At 38.4% G+C, this 22613-nt stretch overlaps 1 protein-coding gene across 3 annotated transcripts; it reads left to right on the plus strand.

Moving 5' to 3' along the window:
• Positions 1-2333: 2333 nt before the first annotated feature.
• Positions 2334-19179, plus strand: asph (aspartate beta-hydroxylase). Of its 3 annotated transcripts, none has more exons than XM_087810926.1 (11): positions 2334-2478; positions 8008-8172; positions 8425-8469; positions 8939-9007; positions 13497-13586; positions 15147-15227; positions 15306-15376; positions 15476-15529; positions 16039-16912; positions 17882-17932; positions 18050-19179. In XM_087810926.1, the coding sequence occupies exons 1-11, from the start codon at positions 2436-2438 to the stop codon at positions 18055-18057; spliced, it is 1551 nt and encodes a 516-aa protein (XP_087667052.1). In that variant the 5' UTR covers positions 2334-2435; the 3' UTR covers positions 18058-19179. The 3 variants fall into 3 exon arrangements, with proteins under 3 accessions (XP_087667052.1, XP_087667050.1, XP_087667049.1); XM_087810923.1 differs by lacking the exon at positions 2334-2478 and adding an exon at positions 6972-7295; XM_087810924.1 differs by lacking the exons at positions 2334-2478; positions 8425-8469 and adding an exon at positions 6970-7295.
• Positions 19180-22613: the final 3434 nt, after the last annotated feature.

Consider the following 22613-nt stretch of genomic DNA (forward strand, 5'->3'; position numbering starts at 1 on the left):
TGGTCAACTACAGGCTTGTATAGTGACCAGTTAGGATCTAACAGGGAACAAAAGAAACATAAGTAAGTAAGTAAGTAAGAAAGTTAGTAAGTAAGTAAAGTTTAGATGATTTTGACTACTCAAAAATACATCTACATCATAATCTTCATGACAAGGAAGGCTTGAGTTACAAATCTTCTATGTCAAAACATTGCATAATCGTTACATCACTTACCAGAACTGGCCAACTCTGAAGAAAGGAAGGAACCGGTGCCCCACTGGGCTTGAACCCAAACGATAGCAAAACAAGGTCAGTGGTGTGTTCATCCATGTGTGACAATGATTTAGAAACTATCTCCCTAAGGAAAAGTCAGGTCAATAAATTTCATTAAAAGAATACAGGAAATAGATTTTTCTTATTTCTACTGTTCCTCTGACTTTTAGTTAGGTCCAATAAGGGAGAAGTTACCCAAAAGCTGCATAAATACAGATGATAGATTTTTTAAATTTACATTAACCCTTTCAATAATAATTGAAACTGGGAATGATTAGTAAAGTTTAAATTACTTTCTGTATTCTAGTAATAACCTTTGAAAAATGGCGAGCTCTTTGTTTCCCTCTAGCGGAATAATAAAGGTACAGTTTTTTGATAGCAGACGTATAAAAAGAAAATCCATTATACTTAATTGTAAATAATAATTTTAAAAATAAATCTGTCATTCTTTTTGTGATTCTGTTTCATGCAATTAATGTAATTATGTTTTTAATACTTTTGTTATTATTATCATTATCATGCTTTTTTCACATAATCATAATTTTAGCAAAGACATGGCCAGTTTTATAAAGTCTGAAGATTACCACATAGAATTACCATTTCTTTTGTCATCAATCATGAAACCTTCAAAGAAGCCACGGTCTGTAAGTTCCCACACAAAGTAACTTGATTGATATTCTCTTTTGATTCTAAGAGGTTCTGCTTTTTAGGAATAATAGAAACTCACAGTTTAAAGCTGCCATTCCAGTTTTAATTTGAATTGAAGGGAATACAAACTGTCAGCTGGTTTAGTAGCAACAGGAGACAAACTGTTTGTGTTTAATGCAATAAAATTTACATTTTTGAAACTATTTTAAGTTGTGCCAATTAAAATAGGTTGGGCCTCTCTTTTGTCACACATCTAATTGGATCATTTGTTTTGACATTTGGCATGAAGACAAAACAATCGCATTTCACACCCAAGTGTGAACACATCAAATCCTGACACGCATACAGTACTTTCACACAACATGGTGTCTCTCTTGTCCTGTTGTCTTTATCATCATAAAATGTACCCTTTAACTCAATTTAATAGTTTAGCAGCAGCTCCTCTGGATGTTATCAAAGCATATATTGGGACAATGAAGTCAACACTAGTTAAGACTCAGATATTCCAGGACCCTGATTAAATCAGGGACACACATATTCCATTCTTTATTTGATCACTTATCTCTCATGGAGACTGACAATCAATCAGGACATGGGGCAGCTTTAATGTAGTCACATTACTACAATAGCCAGCGTTCAAAAATAAAATGTTGCAGATGTGAATGGCTTTGAATTTTGTTTCATGTATATTTAACTACTTCTACAACTAGTAAAATCTCGGTCATTTTTAGTTGTTTTACAAGTTAGACATAAATTGTAGAGTAACGATTCTGGAAAAAACAAACAAAGAATATTTTATGTTAACAACTTGATTTTAAAATCCCAATTGTGTTTCAATAAGTTTGGTGTAAAATTGCATGTTTTGCAAGTTTTAAGACACTGCTTGACAACTTTTCAGCAAAGAACACAAGTGAGAATTCTTGTTATTTATAGGTTCTATAGAAGTGTTGTGGGGCTTTAGCAGGGTGTAACTGTACTAGTCAGCAATGGCGTATCTTATGAAAATATGTCAGATACAGTCACTACAGTCCGATTATGGGTTGTTTAAAATCAAATATTTGTGGGTATTTCAAGCTTCATCCTATTAAGTTGGTGTTACATTTTGGATTTCAGTGCTTTGTTCGGGGAACAATATTTCATCTTACTATTCTAGTAACTCTAGCCACATGATTTTAAACTTCCAGTGCAGCCAGATGAGTGGAGGGGGTGTGTTTGTGCGCGAGTAGAAGTCCTGGATAAACTGCCTCCACTCTGCTTCCATCTTGCCACGTTCCAGGGCACAGGAGGGGCGGGGCAGAGATTAGACGAGCCACACGGTTCAATAAACCGGACGCTCCCTCGCTGTGATTGGCGCAGCCATTTACAGGGCACGCCCTTTCTTAAAATCCTACGCCGTGATTGGCTGCGCGCGGCGTCTCTTTCGAAGCACAAAGTGTTTCTATGGCAAGAGCTTTTATAAATCAGCTACAGAACTGTGAGAGTAAAAGCTGCTGGAGTCTCACCGTCTCTGATCGTCAGTCGACAAAAAACCACAATGGCTTCCAAGAAAAGCGCAAAATCAACTGTTAAATCGAAAGGTAAGTGATTCATATTTGTTTTTAATTACTCGGCCTGCTGCTTAAAAGTTGCTAGCCGTTATTATGCTAAAAATATTTGAAGAAATATGTCTAATACCTGAATTATAAAGCATACATTAACGTGTATCGTTAGTAAAACGGTGTCATTTAAAAAAAGCGTCAAGCTTCCATAATATCAAATGTTTATTTGTATTTACAATATGGCGGTATATATATCTATATGGTATTGCATTGGTTTGAGCAGCACCAGCTGTTCAGCGAGAGTCCAGCCTTGTTACCAGCTGTGCTGCCCGGCATGGTGGCTCACTGTGGACGCTCAGGTCTGTCCAGACATTTGTAGGAGCCATGATGTGACTTCAACACTGCACGAGCAGACATTTAAAAAGAGTCCACGGGCCGCTATCTGTAGAGAAAGCTGCTCCCGGTAATCCTAGCAAGAGCCTCTGCCGCCATTGTAGCTTTATTACGTCGTCTCCTGCAGCTAGCTGCATGCTAATGCTAAGTGTTTCCAGTGGGCTAGCTACAGGAGCTCAGGCCTCTATAGATGGACACACACGCCCCCCGGCTCCACTGTAGGCGTTCATACGTGGCGTCGCGGTCACCCCCATTTACCGTGTCTGGAAGTTGAACCTTTAAATCCATTTTTTTTAAACGGCCTCCTGTAGCTCCTATGGACATACAGTTCGTGCCAGAACATGTACTTTTCCCTTCTCGCTTGAGCAAACATTTGGAGGTGATGCTTCTGCTGGAGTTCTCTCTGTGCTGCACCCCCACAATGACACGTGGCTTTCAGCCTGTGTGTTTAGTGGGGTGCGGGGTTGTGTTTGTGTGAAACATCTAAAGTAAAAGTTCTTCAAATATTTAATACATATTTGATATCGCCCTGCGTGCAAAGTCCATACTGACGTGTTAAAGAAGTCCAGGGTACACGACCTTTTTTCTCTCTTTTTTTAAATGTTCTTTTAATGCCCCTCCCCCCACGTATGGGAGCCAACATGGATGTACAGTATTTGCTCAAAGACGCAAGCTATGCATTTACTGCATGTCAAGACTGGGGGAAAAAAAAACTTTGTCCAACCAGAAACTTGCTAGTTATCCATCATATATTCTATGATGTCTCGTCAGCCTACAGTGGTGATAGTGAAATCATTTTTCTCCAACTCTACCTTTTTATTATTTTTGTGTATGCTTTCAATAAGTAATAATGTGTAACTATGCTTAGTGTTATACAACAGTAAGTTCCTACAATCCTATCAATTGATTTTTATATGCAAAATGTTCACGTAAAATATGGATTTAAAATGCCTTTATTCAAAGTTATTCTTAAAAAAAAGTCTCGCACATGGTAGCCAAATGTATGTATAATAGTCAATGGAAGAAATGTATATAATAATTATAACCGCATAGACTAAAATGTGCTCTTAATTGTGTCCTTAAAAACTGTTAAAACTGAAAAGTAAATGTCATTCTAAAGGATTAAGATAATATGCAGGGAAGGTTTTACCTCGGCAGTATTTTTCTAATTCAAATAAAAAATTAACGTGTGTGTGCACACACAATCACATGGGTCTGTCTGTCTTCCAGGCAAAGCTTGATGATCAACATTCATTTGCAGCTTTAATGAAAACTATTCTTACACTTTATGTCAATCCTTATCTCTTTCACAGAGGTCAGAGTTTATGTTTGGAACTGAACCGGTAAAAGGATTTGTTTGTGTATTGGTGTGTTGCCTTGTTTGCAGAGTGTTTTTACTTCAGAACATTTAGGTGGCTAACCATGGGAGCATGTATTCTCGCATGATATTGGGTGTATTTGACCACATTTTTGGTTTAACATGCTTATGATAACAGACTGAACACTGTTTGCAGTTATACAGCAAGGACCAGTTTATTCATAGTTGCTAAATGGCAATATATATACTGTATGTGGCTTCAGAAACGCACTTATTTCTATTTTTGCATGTTTAACTCTAGCAAACTTTATTCTCATAACTTGTCAACTTGATCGTTGTTGCCGGTTATATTTCCTCTCTGGTGTTTGTTCAGGTTTATTTGCAGAAAGACTTGGTTGGCTCATTAGTCAGACATCAGTACAAAAACAAACACTTGTGACTCTGAGAATTGTTTATTCTTCAGAGATAAACTATGCTTGTCAAAAGTGCACGATTAATTTTCTCAATCAGCAAAAATGAGTGGCTTTGCTACGGATACTGTGCAGTTTCAGTTGCATGTGTGTTCAAGAAACTGGGTGTTTAACCAGGATCATTGTTTGGGGCAAGAAATGTGTGTTGTTCGCTGTAATCTGCTCAAAGGCATACGAGCACTGATGTTGTGTTACTGTGCTGGTATTGTCAATACTGCCAGAGGGAAGATTTTAGAGGGCGGATAAGACGAGCACTTCTGAAAAGACTGCAAGAGCTTCAGAGAGTATACCAAGACTCTGAGAGAAATACTCCTCTGTTCAGATCATTATTTGCATGTAAGGTGTGTATGTATACATTTATCAGTGTAAAAAAGCGGCTGTGTTGGTATGGATTGTGCAGAAGAACATTATGGTAAGTATCTAAACTAAATGCTCAAGTTGTAGCTGCTGTTTTAGTGTCTAATGTCTGTTTCTTAAAGACTGTGTGGTCTTATATTCAACCAATGCATTTTACAAAAAAGAAAGGCTGATATAATTCCGTATCTTAAGATATAACCAGCATGGCTGAGTGAAGTAAAGTGGAAGTTGAGATCAATGACCGTGATGATTTGAGCAAGTTAAGTCAGTTTTTGAAGAAGAAGCCAGATCCAGTGTCCAAGATGAAGTTGATACTAATGAAGTACTGATCATTGATTCGACCACATCGATCGAGAAGCTGACTCGCACTTGTCTGAGGATAAAAAGGGAGGATGTGGATCATACATTAAAGAAGACATTAAAGACTTATAATGGATTAAAGATAGTTAGTTGCCCTCTTTAAAACTAAAAGCTTAAATATAATTATTTTAACTATCTTAAGCAAGACCAAAAATCCAAAATATACAGAGTATCAGAATCAGTGTAATATAAATGGTGATACTACAAAAATACAGATAATGTATTTCCCTTTTAAGCACTTTTTAAGGTAATGCTGTCAGTTTCAAAACCAGTTTGTAGCAAACTTTTAATCTAAAAAAGAATTCCTGTAGAGCAGACGGCCTCTTAAAAAGGGATATTTATTTATGCATAGTTTCAACATTTTAACTTTATGACCTGTCCATTTTGGAACAGTATTAACAGCTTACTAGTGCAAGAAAAAAATTCCTCAACCACCCTTGCTTTTCCATCTAGTTTGTCCCAAGTCTTAAGTAAAATGTTAAATAATATAATTGAAAACTTCAATTTTAAACTTTTTCGCTTTGTTGATGTAAAATTGCTTGAACTAGACATGGTTCTATAGTCTCAAGCAGCTGTTGTGGGGTATGGCTATGGTCATTCCAGTCCTGTCTTTTTGGAAAAACTGGGCAGATAATATCTTTCTTCTGTCGTGGAATCTGGAACTTGGAATTTTATCTTTGGAGTTTTAAGAGGGGGAGTCTTGAAAAATGTCTTTAGACTACTGCATCTTCGGAGTAGGCTTTGGAGAGCAAATGTATTAACATGACATTCTAAGTTTAATCTGATTTGGATATAAATCTATTTCAAAGTGAAACATAACATTAACACAGTTCCTGTAAAACCAAAATAACTGATTTCTGAAGCTGAAGTCGTACTGAGGATGTAGTGTAAAAGGGGAAAATGCGAAACAGATGGACCCTGAGGGGTTTTCATATCATAGTTCATACAGTTGGAAGAAAATGTAATTTCAGTTTAGGAAAAAGACAGCCATTAGGGACAGGAATCTCCGGGAAACCTATGTAACCATGAAAAATATATAGCTACTATAATTTTTAACTTTCTTTAGATTAGTTAGTCACCACTTCATCTATCCACTCTACAGAAATGTACTCCAAAGCTAGGTTTTTCTGTTGTCTGCACACTGCAAAGTACAGTTTGTGTATAAGCAAAACAAAAACGGAGGATTAAATATTTACTTTGCTCATATCCTTGTTTACTGTTGTTTCATGATCAATACAATATACATTTATGAGCTGCAGTTTTAAACAAGTTGATCTGACAGACTTTTGAATGGACCATATGGGGTTCTTTCTTTTGCAAGTGCAAAATTATAGGCAATGTGGCAAAAACTGGACTGGAGTAGATATTTTGAAAGTGTCCAGGTCGCTCATGGCAGTTGTCTGTGACACATTGCAGAACTCAACACTCAATTCACCATCGGCTTTAATTGATGATGAATTATAAAGAATAAAAGGACACAAAAGTCTGTCATATATATTTTTAGACCTAATTAATAAATTGTCTTTACACTGATTTAGTTTTAATCTCCAAAAATGCATTAGCACATCTTTTTCAATTGGATTTAAACGTTGTCCACCTGCTTACAATGACATAAGGGGGCAGTGTTGGTCAACCTGAAATGCTTCAATGGCCGTTGTCTTGAACGCAAGTGTTTTTGTCAAGGCCAGCTGGCCTAACAACTCTATAAATAAAACATTTTGACCTCTGCGCCATTTGCAGTTCTGGGTTAAGAGATATGAAGAGCAAGGACAACCTGCAGATGAAGTAAAGCCAACCAGTGTAGACGGACCTGAATATTTGTCTCGCTGTCTGTAGGGTAGTTTGTGGACACCTTTTGTACATGAATCTAATTTTCCAAGGGATGGCTGATCCAGCAGTTCTAGCTGAGTCTTTCACCAGTTCGGTTCTTAACGCCACTGCATCAGGGGAAGTTGAAGGTGAGGATCAACTGAATGAAAGAAGACTACTGTTGTTGTTGTTCTTGTAAGAAGGTGTAATATGAAGGGCTTTTCAATGTTGCGAGAATGGAGTTGTATTTTCCACTTTTTAAGCCTTTTCCTGAAAATCACATCATCTTGGTATTCAATGGGTCAATAACTGTACATACATTTTAGCTTTTAAAAAAACATTAAAAAAAAAAAAAAAAATCTGTAGAGCAAATACTGTTGTATGTTTTTTTTTTTTTTTATACATATCAGCCTTTGACTGGACCAACCAATATTTTCTTATATGGATTTTTTAGGCTTTGACTGGGCTTTAGTAGAGACAGAGTTGCACAGCTGCTCATTTCTTTGCTACTATTTCGTGCTATAGCTTGTCATTGTCACCTTAGAATAGCTTCACTACTCCTTTCAGTGCACTCTGTTTGCCTCCCCGGACCCGTTGAAGTGAACTTGTCCGTGCTTTAACAAAATGTAGTGATTTAAAAGAAACAACATCGTCTAACGTTTAAGACTCTCCAGCTTTTTAACAATATTAAACAATTAAAATTTATTGAATCTGACTAGTTTATAGAAAGCTCAACATTAGACCTGCTGGAAAATCTTCTAGCCATTTATTTTCTAAACATCCTTCTGTGAATTAAAACGGGTTAATTTGTGCCTCTGGTTTATGTATATGGTTTTCAGAGTTATTCCACTTGTCTTTCAGCTGATGGAGGTAAACCACCAATGGCCAGTAAGAATGGAAAGAAGTCTGACAGTGGGTCAAGCAGTGGCACGTTCTTCACTTGGTTCATCGTCCTAGCTCTGCTGGGTGTGTGGACGTCCATCGCTGTGGTCTACTTTGACCTGGTGGACTATCAGGGAGTAATTGGTGAGTACATTACTGTTTCAGGAAATTATGCACCCTGCATGAAGGAGTAGAAACGAGCTTTGCATTTTGCATATTTGTATCTATTTCTTATTTTAACTTACACATATTGTCGTTTAAAAGGCTGATTGGAAAGCTTGCTTGTCAAGTGTTAATGCTAAAATAATGTTGTGTACCTTATCAATTACTTGATCATCACACTCTTTGATTATGAATGCAATGTTATTAATGATCATTTTGTCTTTTTGCATGCAGACAAAGCTAAGGGTATACAAATTAACCTCTCTGACGCATTGCAAGGTAAAGATTTATGTATGTTTGTACCCTTATTTAATTGTCTGTGTCACCTGTACCTGTGAATGTTGCCCTCCCAGTTCTTGGTAAGCAGATTTCTTTAGGTGAAGAATTGGAGCAATATATTTTGTCTTTAGTTACAGTTACATCAAAAAAAATAGTATTCAGAAACAAATGTTTGTGCTCCATTAAAAATTAATGAATCTACATAATGGCATTTATTTGTTTAACTTGGACTGATAATAAAAATGAACTAAACCCCAAATGTTTTATGGTGAAATCACATTTAAAATTGAGAATTATGGAAGCCCACCAAGGTTGCTTCCCTACACTTGAAAACATTGTTGGATGAGTTTAAAACCTGATTCTTGAATTGACTTTTCAGGGCTGGTTGTGTTTGCCTTAGCTGTGTATGTTCAAATGAATCTTTGGGCTGTTCTATCATTGTTTAAACGTACACTTCATGGTGTTGCAGGAAAACTGGTTGCATATGACACAGATGGTGATGGAGACTTTGATGTTGAGGACGCCAAAATTCTTCTTGGCAAGTATTCATTTAACTATTTTCTGAATGAATGTGTTTTTATCAATGTCCTGCAGTGAGGGGGAAAAAATATTCTAAAATGATTTTATAAATATTTTATGTTTTTGGCCACTCATGCAGGACAGTGATATTTTTTTTTTCTTGATGCTGAATAATGGTTTGTTCTAATGTTGCATGTCATAAAACAATCAGATTAAATTCACAATGTAACAAACAAAACAGTTTAGTACCTCTGTGACATTCTCGTATGTGCTTTGAACATTGTGCACCCCAAAGTATTCCATCTGTATCATGTCCTGAAATGCCTGTGTAGAGTTTTTTTTAATCGACTCCATCCATGATTGTACGATCAGTCATTCATTTGTGGACTTGCTGCATGAATCATTCAAGACGCAGCCCAGTGGGTGATCCAAAAACGTTAGTTTAAGTAAATGCTGCTTTTTTTGACTGCATGTTGTTGACGTCCAATAAATGACCAGCTTAGAACATAAAAAGAAAAAAAATCTTGCTTTATCCTGAGGCAACATTTCGGTAATAATAAGGTAATAACTTGATGGTATTTTTCTACCTACACCTGTCTTTAATCATCTAGAGCGATTCAAGCATGTTTGCATCGTTTATAAAACTAAATAGTGGGTCAGTTTTAGTGAGCAAACTGTAAGCTACAACTAACTTTTAAAACTTCCATTAAGCTTTTATATTTATATTTCTTTCCAATCATATAGTATTTAACTGTTAATATATGTATGTATGTATGTATGTATGTAAATATATAATTTACTACTGGCACTTGATGCATCAGTAATAAGAACAGAAGTGTCATGCACTGCTCGTATTGTTTTGGTGTTTTTGTTTATTATGTTGATTTTAATTACATCTCTTCTAGTTTTCAATGCTTTTTAGAAGGTTGTTTATATAGTCAATGTCGAATCGCAGCAAGGGCAGCTAAAGTCGATTTTGACACAAGTAAAATAACTTGCAGCATGCAAACCTGCATTACATCACTGTTCTCTATCAGTTGGTTTTTAGAAGTCGGATGTGATTTTGCTCCTGGTGTACATTACATTACACATTAACCTAACCAGTAACTTATCATTCGGAATAGTAAACCTGCTTCTTATGGAAGTAGTTTGATCCCTCGCTGTTTGACCCAAGCTAAACTTCTCTTGCCTCCCCCTTTTGATCCCTTTCTCTTCCCTACATTCACCATGAACACCCCTTATTGTTTTTTGCCCCACTGAGTTGCACCATTCATTTATCATTTTTCTTCATAGTGGTACCTACACCACTTTTTTTCCCCCAACTATCTTGTCCTTTTTTTGTGTACCTGAACTCCCCCACCATCCGCCCATACCACCTTCCCTTCTGCCTCCTTTTTGTCTGCATAGGCCTGACCAGTGAGGGCAATGGTCAGGGAGAAGCCCAAGTTCTCGATTGGTTAGAAGTGGAGGAGGGCAGCTCCGATTGGTTAAACGGTGTCATCACTTTCCTGTATGGTCTGATTAACCCCCTGGAGTACCTAGAAGAAGAGGATCATGGCACTTCTGCAATTACAAGAGCACCAGAGGAGGATGAGGATGAGGATGATGAAGAGGATCAAGATGATGGAAGTTCAAGAACAAGAGGAAAGAAAGACGACTCAGACAGAGGACAGAAGATCGTCATAGTCGGCCTCCATAACCAGTAACCTGATCGCTTGAGATGATTACTACCACTTCAGAAATGGTCAAACAATATGTTTGCGTTGACTGATGCTTTGGTTTTGAGCCCAGGACAGGCCTATGACCATTCTACAAAGACTGTTGTCAAGTCCTTGGATATATTCTTTTTGTGACACTGGTTTTCCTGGTGGGAAGCCATACTCAGGAACATTTTTGCAAGAAGCCAATATCACACAAGCACATGATACAACACACTCTTGCTTTCTTTTCACTAACTTTTTGTATATCCTTCTTTGCATGCATCCTATAAACATCTAAAGGTTATTTCGTGGCAAACCTTTGTAAAAGACTTATCGGTGGAGAAAAAGAAACCATGTTAGCTATTATCCAACATGACCTGATGCCATTTTACAGCTTACGATTTCTACATTAACTTTTAAGTTCTTGATCAAATTGGTGCCTCAATTTGGCTGGGTTTTTCCAAGTCAACCAAGAAGCTAAGCTTTAAGACTTTTTTTTTACAGTTTCTACAATATTGACTGTTTAGGAGCATGACATGTTTCCTACTTTCCCCCAACACAAACAGTAATATTTAACTCTGGTTTCAAGAACTATTTATCAGCTTCTTGTGATATTTTAGGTGTCCCTCAATCCCTCAACCTTAAACTGACAATCAAACATAACCTGTGCTCTTATAGCAAAATGACTTTTTACCCGTTGGAATGGCTGGGTTGTGAATAATCTTCTCTGCACATTTAGTCTTAAGTTGCTGTTCAAACAAACATACCAAACAGGTTTTTGTCTTCAGACAAAAAGCCAGGGCACTGCCCTGAGGCTGGTCACAGATCTGTTCTGACGGTGAAACTGACTAGCTCTGTCTTGTTTGCATATTTAGATGAAAAACACGGAGATGTGTCCAGAAGTGGAGCTAAGAAAGGTATTCTCTGGTTGCATGGTTGAAAGTGTTGTGGAATTGCCAAATCTACTAATGTGAAGTTCCTAAAGGATTTATAAGCTTGTTTCTTTTGGTTTATTTACCGAAGTTGTGAGTTTGCAAGGTGGACTCATTCAAATAACTGAAGTCTGTGCAGGATGGCACAATCTTTTTGTGTGTGTTATAATCGAGGTCAAGATTTTTAATAAGTGTTGATTAAGTTAAACTCTTTGGATGCTGAAGGATAATATCAATCAAAATATTTGTGAATTATGTTGGTTCAAATCACCCATTAACATACAACTTTGTGTCTCACACATGTGAAGAATTTGCTTCAAAACGAACTTTAAAAATAACAAATTGGGTCAGATCAGTAACCAATATTTATTATCTAGAATCCAAAATATTTAAATGAACACAAATGTCATTATGACATGGATCATCACATATTTAGACAATAAAGAGGGCTCTAGTGCAAGGACTAGTCTGAGATTATACTTCTTTTAGTCGAGAATCACATAGGGTTTTTTAAAATTGCATTTTTTGTTAATGGCCACTTTTGTTAAAACAATAATTTCTATGACCCAGACTAATGCTGCATCTTGTTTATGTGCTATTGTCCCTGATTGTGAGGCATGTATTCCCAATGGAGTGCATTTAAGCATGGGCTTTGAAATTTCATACTATTTTACTGGAGATAATACGCAATATTGTTAATTTATCCCAGACACCCGAACGACAAAAGATGTCGGTTTGAAGCTTCGTGAAGCGCTGAAACAGCAACTAACCATCATCCACGAGCGGGTGGAGGCCAAGAAGCTGGCAAGGCTTGCCTTGGCAGAGGTCCGCAAGCTCCTGGAGAAGGAAGAGGAGGAAAAGCAGCTGGAGCTCGGCAGGATAGAAATCCGAGCAGCTGTGAAGGAGAGAGTGGCAGCTCGATTGAAGGAGGAAGAGGAGAAGATGGCAAAGGAAGAGATGGAGAAAGCTGCAGTGAGACTACAAAATGAGAAGGCAGGAGTGGATAAACCCAAGGAGGGAAGCGTAGAGGAACCGGTAGGAGAAAAGGAAGTGGGAAAGGGTGAGGCTCGAGCAGAACTGAAAGAACAAGGTAGATACTTGACCAGAGAAATAAGGCTGAAGAGAAAGAGTGAGGAGGGGAAAAGAATCTGAAAATTAGAAGACAAGGGAAAATAAACATTGTTTTTGTAGGATAGACATGAAGAAAGAAACGTATGCTGAGTGAATATTGAAGAATCCTCATTATCCACAGACATGGATGATCTCAATGGAGAATTCCCAGAGTATTTGCCAGATCAACCTCTTGCGGCTAAATATTGTTCTGTAGTTTCACATGGCATGTGACCCACAACAATGATGGTGGCAATCGTTTTTCTTCCTTAAGCTGTGTTGTGAACAAATTTAGTTATACCATTAGGTCATCATCATTCTGTCTAATGTTTTTTGACCATCTGGACATTTCGGTCTGATTAATGATGGGGGGGGGGGGGGGGTCTTAGGGTTACAGAATAATACATGCTTTTGTTTTCTGACGGGTACAGTTTTATCTTTTAAACGATGAGATTCACCAAAAACACATGTTTAATACCTTGACAGTTATTCAATATCCTTTTAAAGTTTCTGATGTAAGAAATGTGTCAGCTCTTGTGCTCTTAATAAAATGGAAAACAGAACTGATCACTTTGCTTTCTTGTCGTGATTACATCATTTTGAAACGACCAATGTTCTAAGATGTCACAATCCAAACAACACAGAGGTACTAAACTTGTATTTAAGTTGCAAATCACATCACAATCATGGCAGGATATTCAACAGACCATGTGTGAACGCTCTGCATGGGTATTCTTCCTCTCAACATGTTCGTCATCTCACATAGGACTGAAAGAGAAAGATGTTGTCGTCACTTCCCGTAGTGAAGAATCTGCTGCGCCAGTGGAGACTGCTGATCCTGAGCGTGAACCTGAAGGTAACTCACTGGCTTATATGGCACATTCAGGTCTAGAGTGCAAATGAGTTCCATGTAGAGCACACTTTTCCAATCTAGGAGCCCTTATTTAAAATACTAATACTTAAAAAAAAAAAATTTTAAGGACCTGTTTTTAATACAAAAACAAAAAGTAGTCCAAAATAATTTAACTGGAGAAATTACACAAATGATTACTTGAACAACACCTACCTAGTCAATGAAGCAATAAACCAATGAGTTACTTTATGCAATAATTCCAGACATATGTACCAAGTTTCCTAAAATCACCCCCTTTGTTTATTATTGGGTGGTGGTTTATTATATTCAATTCTGTGCATTTTTTTTTTAACAAAGACGGATGCATATAAAAACTAGTTGTACTTTTCATTTTTTCTTTGCAACATTGGCTGTGATCTAGAATTGTCTCTCTAGAATTTAGAGGTTTTTTTTTTTTTTAATGAATGAGTCTGCTCTTGTTGATGTTGACTGACGGTGCATTTAGCACTGAGAAAATATTATTTTATACACGTCCACGCTGCAGAATGAGGCCTCTGAATGTAGATGCAGATGCAGCTAGCTAAGGCCGAGGGTAATGACAGACAATGCACCAGGACCATTCCTTTATGGTCCGTCAAGCTAATGTAGGGATCAGTCATTCCGGTTTACTGAATAACATGAGATAAAAAAAATCACATAAAATTTAAATTCTTTGCAGAAATTTATATTACCACCCTTTGGTGTCATAGTTACAACATGTACCTAAACTGTATTTAAAACCCTTGAATGAATGTTTAATATTGAATTCTTTGGGATTTATTAAAATGGAATGACTCGATCCCTAAATATGAAAAAAGATGGAAAATCAAAAATGTTAGACACACTTTTCTGACATTGATTTGGCACAGTGTCTCCCTCTGCTGCCTACTTAACAGCTGCCAATGTCACAATCCGCCCAATGAATCAGAGACGCGTTCTCCCGGCAGCTCAATGTTCTTCGAGACGTGCACATCCATCTTTCTGACCTTTGTGATGATTATCAGTAGTGATGGGTCATATGGTCCAACTGTCATGATACAGTGTCTTGATTTTCATAGACCACAAAATGACACTGTGCTATATAATTGGCTGTTTTACCAATACAGTTAAAATAAAAAGGTTTCCCTGAGTGTAAGATCTATGGGTCTTTCAGAATGTGTCAAGGTGCAGCATCTACAGAGTAGAGTAGTCCTTGGAAAGATCGGCTATTATCTGTGTATTCACCATTTATCTTAAACGTGCTGTCTTTGCTTAATATAATCGTGCTTCTATTCATGGTGTGTGATCAACACAGAATTGTGACATCCAAAATGTATCTTATCTCATGGTGAAACAGCCTTGACCTTCTTGTGTGGATGTATAACGTTCATCTTAACACAAATGTGTTTTGTTCACACCCTATCGGGTGTTTCTACACTACTCCTCTGTTGTCGCCTACTGCCTTCTGGATCTTCTGGTCAGCTGCTCTTAAATGCATCACTGTCACAGTCTTGAAAATAAATGCTGTAATCATTTTTCCTTCAGCGATTGTGGAGCCTGACCCCATTCCTGTAGAGGATGATTTTCAGGCCACTGAGGCAGAAGAGCTCTCTGCTCCTCCACCTGGTATGTTGACCCGCTTGTCTGGATTTCACTCTTTCCAATGAACAAGTTTGATCAGCAGTTGTGTCGTCTTATCAACAGAACCAGAGCCAGAAGAAGTTGAGGTTGTTGCATCTGAGCCTGAACCTGAGCCTGAACCAGAACCCGCTGAGGTTTGTACAGATTTCTTGAATCAACTAAATCTGTATTTTAGGGTCTTTTCTTCTCCCTAAAGTCTGATCCGACTATGATGGAACTTTGTTGGTTTTCAGGTGATTGAAGAGGACCCTGAGGTTCTGGAGGAGGAGCTTCCTGCTGTTGAGGAAGTATGTTTTCCCCTCTCTACTACTCAATCCAACTAATATTTTCACTGAATTGAGTCCTGTGAATAATAGACTATGTGCATGCATGCTTCCTAATTCCTCTAAAAAAGGATTAAAATATGAACAGAGAAAAAGTCAAAATTTCAAGCTGTGAAGTTTCAACCAGAACTATGTAGGTTAAGAAACGTAATATTTCTCAATTAGTACATTAGTGGTAAACCTACTGCATAATGATTAGGAAGCCAAGAACAGGAGGTTGTTCTTGTTTTTTAGGGAAATTAACTGGATAAAAAAACCTTAATTATTGAACCGTGTTAGCAATAGTCTACCTTTCTTTCTATAGATCACAAGACAATGTTTAGATTTTCCTGGTGCAGTTCAAATATATGGTTCTATGGATGTTTACTGAGGAGAATTATATGACAAATATCATTAGATTACATACATCTGTAGAACTTCTGAGCAGCCTTCATACCTACAATGACCTGGTCTTTTTTTTACTATGGTTTAAGGAGCCAGAAGCAGCTGTGGAGGAGGCAACAGCGGTACCAGAACCTGCTGAAGAGATTGCAACTGAGGAGGCTGCAGAAGAAGAGGTAGCAGTTCAGGACGAAGTAATCGACACGAAGGCAGAGTCAGAGGAAGTTGAAACGGTAGAAGAGGCTGTAGCCGAGGAAGAACCTGAAGCGGAAGCAGAGGAAGCCCCTGAAGCGGAAGCAGAGGAAGCACCTGAAGCGGAATCAGAAGAAGCACCTGAAGCAGAGAAGGAACCTGAAGCAGAGGAAGCACCGGAAGCTGAAGCAGAAGAAGCACCGGAAGCTGAAGCAGAAGAAGCACCGGAAGCTGAAGCAGAAGAAGCACCTGAAGCTGAAGCAGAAGAAGCACCTGAAGCTGAAGCAGAAGAAGCAACTGAAGCTGAAGCAGAAGAAGCAACTGAAACTGAAGCAGAAGAAGCAACTGAAGCAGAAGTAGAACCTGAAGCTGCGGCACAGGAAGCACCTGAAGTTGAGGCAGAGGAAGCACCTGAAGATGAAGCTGAAGCAGAGGAGGAACCCGAATATGAAGCAGAGGAGGCACCCGAAGATGAAGCTGACGCTGAAGCAGAGGAGGAACCTGAAGATGAAGCCGAACCTGAGGAGGAATATGAAGATGAAGCCGAACCTGAGGAGGCACTAGAAGCAACTGAAGCAGAAGAGGAAATCAAAGGAGAAGATGCACAAGAGGAGATGACTGAAGAAGACATCGCAGAGGACGTATTGGATGAGGATGAGTACGAGGCCATAGCGGGAGAGGAGGAGGAGGAGGCTGTCGATGAAGATGCAGAGGCAGCAGAAGAAGACTCAGAAACGGAAGAGGCAGAAGTGGAGGAGGAGATGCCAGAAACGAGTAAGATGTTTTACTTTTATAAACTTTAGTTTCAATGATATCATGAGTGTTGAATATTAAGTCCTTGCTCATAATGTGTGCGATTGTGCTTTTATTCCAATATCTAATATGTCATTATTCCCAGGGTTTGAAACCAGAATAATGCATGTCAGTATTGCTATATTATGATAAGTCCTGCCCAAAACACTGGAGCCTTTTTCTTTAATTAATCTGTGACGACTGCTTCTCTGCTTCCATGAGGTTCAGGCACTGGTAGCATTTTAGCCATTCAGCCAAAAAATGGTTCAAATCACCAATCACACCCGGCTTACACTGCTACTCTGTGGAATCAGGTTCAAGCAGTTTTTATTCCTCTCTCCTCTAGTTCTCCTTTGCGGGCTGTTGAACTACTCAAGACGTTGTTTAATGGTAGAAGGAATATTTCGAAGACTTTATTCACAAATATGTGCCTTCCAAAGAGAAAGCAGGTGAGGGGCCTCTAAGGTGGTTGAGATCCACCAAGAGTTTCTCAAGGCCTTGGATGTTGTTGTGGCTGCAGCAGATCTGCGGTGGGGAAAAAGAGAGCTAAACCAAAAGGCAAAGCTCTCTTTGTACCTGTAGATCTACATCCCTACCCTCACCTATGGCCAAGTTGGAAGGTACAATCAGCTGAGATGGGTTTTCTCCACTCCTCTGTTTAAAACAAGGTGGCTTTGAGGCTGCTGAAGCAACTGTCTCTCAGATGGCCTGGAAACACCTCGAGGTCCTACAGGAAGTTTGACAGTGTAGCTAAGGAAAGGAAAGGAAATTCTTGACCTCCCTGCTGATGCCCTGCAACCCAACCTGGGTGAAGCAAATTAAACAAAAGTTTAAATGGTTAAGTTACTGGGACCACAATCTGTGCAGTGTCCTCGCATGATAAAACATAAAAGAAACAACACAAACTTTACAAAATGTGTATCAATCACTAATGGACGTTTGTGTTTGCAGCGGCAGCAGATGTTGTTGACACGCAGGAACAAAGTCAGGACGAGCCCACAGGTGAGTAACTTTTCTCAAGAAGGCTCTAAAGACATGAAGTTTGTCAAACACAATCTTTGGATTTTCCTCCACATTCGTCTGGAAGCCGAACATTGATGTGAATCTTTGTTCCTACAGAAACGTAGAGGCGAAGCTGGTCGTCGTGTCGACTGAGCAGCGACCCTAATCCTTCATCCGCACACAGGACAAGATGATCACGACCAAGTCGTCATGAAAGCCCCTCCCCTCGTTTGTCTGAATGTTGAATGAATGCCGATTCCTCACTAACGTGTTCTCCACTTGAACGTTCCACTTTGTTCAGGCTGCTGTTGTGCGTTTGTCTGGGACTTTTGTCTGCAGTCGTGGCCCCTGTTGTCATTATTGCCAAATGGTGTAAAAGTCCAGGGGACGGATCTCATATGGATTAACTTATAGTCTCTGCACTCTCTGTGAATCACGCCACTGCTTCAACGAGCGTCTGTCTGGAGGCATTGACTCCATCTTCTCATTTGTCTATTTGTCTCGGCCCTCTGTGTGTGAGTCCCATTTTTCTTTTTTCTTTAACCAGCGTTGACAAATCTTTAGCTAACCTGCAGTCATGTGTGTAAATTGAGATGCGGCTGACTCCGGGTCGCCCTCAAGGCAGTTTTCCACGGCACAGAACCTTTCCAGACCTCTGGCCATCGAGAGGATTCTCCTCACTTATTCCTTCGATAGTTGTGTATTTAATTTGTTTGAGGTGACAAAGTTTTTGTTCTCGTACCTGTGGTTCAATCGGCATCATTAGTGTGTGATAGTGTGTATGGAGATTAACACTCCGTGTGCGTGTGTGAAGATGCTGACCTGCGGTCAGCGAAAAGGAACCTAGTCATTCCCACGCCCCCTTCCTTCTGTAACACCAGCGGTTCTTTTCTAAAACTTTGTACGTCTCCGAACTGTGAAACCTTTTTCCAAGAGAGCTTTTAGATTTTTAAAAATGGGATTAAATTTAAAGAATTAAACTTTTTTTTTTTTATATAAAAAAGCCATAAGCTCAAAGGTTGTCAAAAGCTGTGATTGGTCAGAGCCCACGTTGTCCAACACGAGCAATACCAGACAATGGTGGTTGAATTCCTGAGCTCCTGGGAAGATGAAGTTTTGCTGTCACCCACCAGCCTCTGGTGGCCAGGGTGCAACTGTTGTTGTTTACTAATGTGATGTAACGTCATGACGGTTGCAGTTTCTGTCCATGATGGTCTGGGAGTAGCAATAAAAGGTTTACAACAACAGAGACGACTCGACTAATCTCTTAAAAAACAAGCATCTTAATTGTAGTTGAAGCATCATGGTGGCTCTGGTTTGATTTCTCACACAGCACCATGGATTAAGAGAAGAGACTGACGTGAATCTATGCAGCTGCACACAAACACTGGTCTTATGTTGTCGCTCCGTGGTTTAAAGGAGATTTCTCCTCCTTCCTGTCCTCCCTGCTGCTCGCTCCTTCCAGCTCCCGTCACCATGGAAACAGTGCTGCCGAGTGGAGACTGGAAATCATCTTCTGAGTTTACTATTTTGGTGGTTAGGTGACTGATCACATTTCTCTAGCAAGTTTATACACATCACCACGAGAGGGCGACATTTTAAAATTATGTTTTAAAATTCTTCCATTTGGCGTCTGACCTTGTATTAACGTTTTTGTAGTGACCTTTATATCGTACTGTTTCATGAGTCAGCCGAAGCACAACTTCTCTCCTCGAGAAATATTTAAAAACGTGTATTGCATCAGGTGTAATGAAATGGTCAACATCTGGCAGCTCTCACGCTCCTCCCCTTTATTAATGAAACAGAAGTATTTAACAATCATGCAAATCATAAAAGTCCCAATGATATAAAAAAAAAAAGATTAGATACATTGAAATAGAATATTGTTGATACACAGCAGCGGGTAACGTGAGCTATCAAAAGTGTTGTAAACATCGTAACAAATGTTAGCAGCAGCAGCAGCCATGTTTGCGTGACGTCACTATAAGCAGACACACACTAGAGCCTGCAACTGGACGTGTAGACGCTGGAGACCAGTCACGTGCTGATCAGTAGGTCAGGACGGTGCTAAATTTGGAGGTACAAAAGAACTCTACCAGGAAGTGCTTGTAAAACAAAGAAAATTAAAAAAAAAACTGATCTTTTAATCTAATGGTAAATAAAATATTCAGAGAAAATGAATTGGTTGTACAGGCTGCAGTGACACATACACTGATGGTAGTTCTGCATCATCATAATGTTGTTATGCATCGTTGATGGATGAAGTCTACGAGTCTTGCATAGAGTCATTATAGCCATGTATTATTAATAGTGATAATGACTCAACACAATGGATCAAACCATGTATGACTTCTTTATCTGTTCTTACTGCGAGCTAGAGTCATTTTAATTGTGCATTCATGACAAATCTATTTTAGAAGTTGAACCCAAAATTGGACTCGTCTACTGTTTGACTTGCGTGGCTGCGCCTCCTGATCCCAGCGTCGCTGCAGACTCCATCAATCACTCCATCAAACTCTGCATATACACAGCGATGCGCCTGAAGTCCACTCAGATACAAACCTGTCGTGGCATTTCCACCCGAGACAGGTCACTCACAACCTAAGCTGTTCTTCCATTTAAGAAAAAAATCTCATTGTAAACAGAAATCATATAAATATATTTAGGAACACTAGAACAGTAAATACTGGGAGCAATTGTACACATCACTTTTCAGAATCTGTTTAGTTATAAAACAACCTAAAAATTGCACATCAAGAGTAACATGTTGAGATAAATATACTGTTTACATAAACCTTTGAATACTTTATGATAGGAATTGAGTAGAAAAATACCTTAAAACTCATATGTGATGGCACAGATTAATTCATACATTCAATGTTTCTCCAGCAGATTGTGCCGCTATCCACCCTTCATGTGACGAATAAGCCCTTGAGGTGTTTCTGAAACAGTCTAACAGTGAAAAAGTATTCTGGATTCAAATCTTAGGAAAACGAGTCGCATCTCGTCGCAAAAACAGAATGTGTTTTTTACAGTTTTTGAAAAGGGCATTTTATTGTTGCACTTGTACCTTTGCCGTTTGGTACATTTTAAAGCTTGTTCAAAACTCTTCAAATTTCTACCACCAGGGATCTCACTTGTAAAAGTGATTATTAAAAACTAAAATATTCTAAAATAGAATCGCAAAATAATAATTACTGATTATAACGGTGTGAAATTTGTTATTTTTGGATAGAAGACCGGGGGGCACATTCCTAAGGATTCTAAGAACCCTCTCATAGAGATCCTAACCTAACCTTACAATTCCTAGCAAGTAGTCTTAGATTAAGAGATTACAGAACATTCTCTGAGAACTAGCAACAAGTAATGAACAGATCCATATAATCTTAGTGAGGAGGTGTGGTTTATCACTGTTGCTAGGAATGAGTCATTATTTCAAAAACTGTGATTGGTTGATACTTAAAGTGAGATACTTAATATAACTTTGGAGATTATGGGCAAAATATTTACTCTCAAATTGATTGACACTTTACCATAAAATCTATTTTTTGAAGATCGGTTATTTCAAATAATATTTTACAAAAAAAAAAGAAAGCATGTGAAAGGCAACAAATATAAAACTCCAACACTCCTGACTCGCATGTTTAAAAGTCTTTCTCTCCACGATGCAGTAAGTCTCTCATCAGGACCATGTTTTGAAGTTATTACTTTATAAAGTTCTGAAATCTCATTGAACGAGAGGTTAGAAGAGCTGAGCCCATTGGAACATAATAATGGTCTTCAATCCTCCTCCAGCCAGCTGTAAGCATGCCCCCCACCCCCTTTGTTTATACAACAAGTCACTTGGAGGTGGAGACTTTTGACATTGATGATCTGAAACCTTGATGCTTGTCCAACAGCAGAGTGGATGTGGATATCGTAAACAACATTTCATCTCCAGAAAAATGTGTCTTCAGTGGGCGGGGCTTAAACAATTCTAATGTCAATACTTGAATAAAAAGAGTTTTGTACAAACAGAAACATATTAATGAGTACAATAGAGGTCCAACATCTATTTAAGAGACACTTACATCAACACATTAGTTGGTCTTGTATTTATTTGCCATTTAGACATATTTAGCCATTGATTTGCCTATATTATTGTCATGCTGGTAATTAGCTAAATTTACTTATGAAAAATGGCTCAGAATCAATGTACAGTGATATGAAAAAGTTTGGGCACCCCTGTACATTTTCATGATTTTCCTTTATAAATCATTGGCTGTTTGGATAAAAAAATCCAGTTAAATATATCTTATAGGAGACAAACACAGTGATATTTCAGAAGTGAAATAAAGTTTATATGATTTACAGAAAGTGTGCAAGAATTATTTAAACAAAATTAGGCATGTGCATAAATTTAGGCATCAAAAAATAAATAAATAAAACAAAATAAAAATTACTAAATATCAGAAATAACAGCCTCTAAATGCTTCCTATAGCTTCCAATTAGTGTCTGGATTCTAGTAGATCCTCTCCAATTCAGTCAGGTTTGATGGTTTCCGAGCATGGACCGCCCACTTTAAATCACACCATAAATTTTCAATAATATTCAGGTCTGAGATGGCCATTCCAGAACGTTATACTTGTTCCTCTGCATGAACGCCTTAGTAGATTTTGAGCAGTGTTTAGGATCATTTTA

Source organism: Callionymus lyra, chromosome 16, assembly GCF_982586985.1.
Source record: "Callionymus lyra chromosome 16, fCalLyr1.hap1.1, whole genome shotgun sequence".
NCBI classification, from domain to species: domain Eukaryota; kingdom Metazoa; phylum Chordata; class Actinopteri; order Syngnathiformes; family Callionymidae; genus Callionymus; species Callionymus lyra.

Excerpts from the sequence above, each read along its gene's own strand:
- asph (XM_087810923.1), top strand. The coding sequence starts at position 7,199 with ATGAATCTAATTTTCCAAGGGATGGCTGATCCAGCAGTTCTAGCTGAG. Across the intron at positions 9,008-13,496 it reads GGACGCCAAAATTCTTCTTG|GACTGAAAGAGAAAGATGTT; the intron begins GCAAGTATTCAT and ends CATCTCACATAG. Across the intron at positions 15,377-15,475 it reads CTGAACCAGAACCCGCTGAG|GTGATTGAAGAGGACCCTGA; the intron begins GTTTGTACAGAT and ends GTTGGTTTTCAG.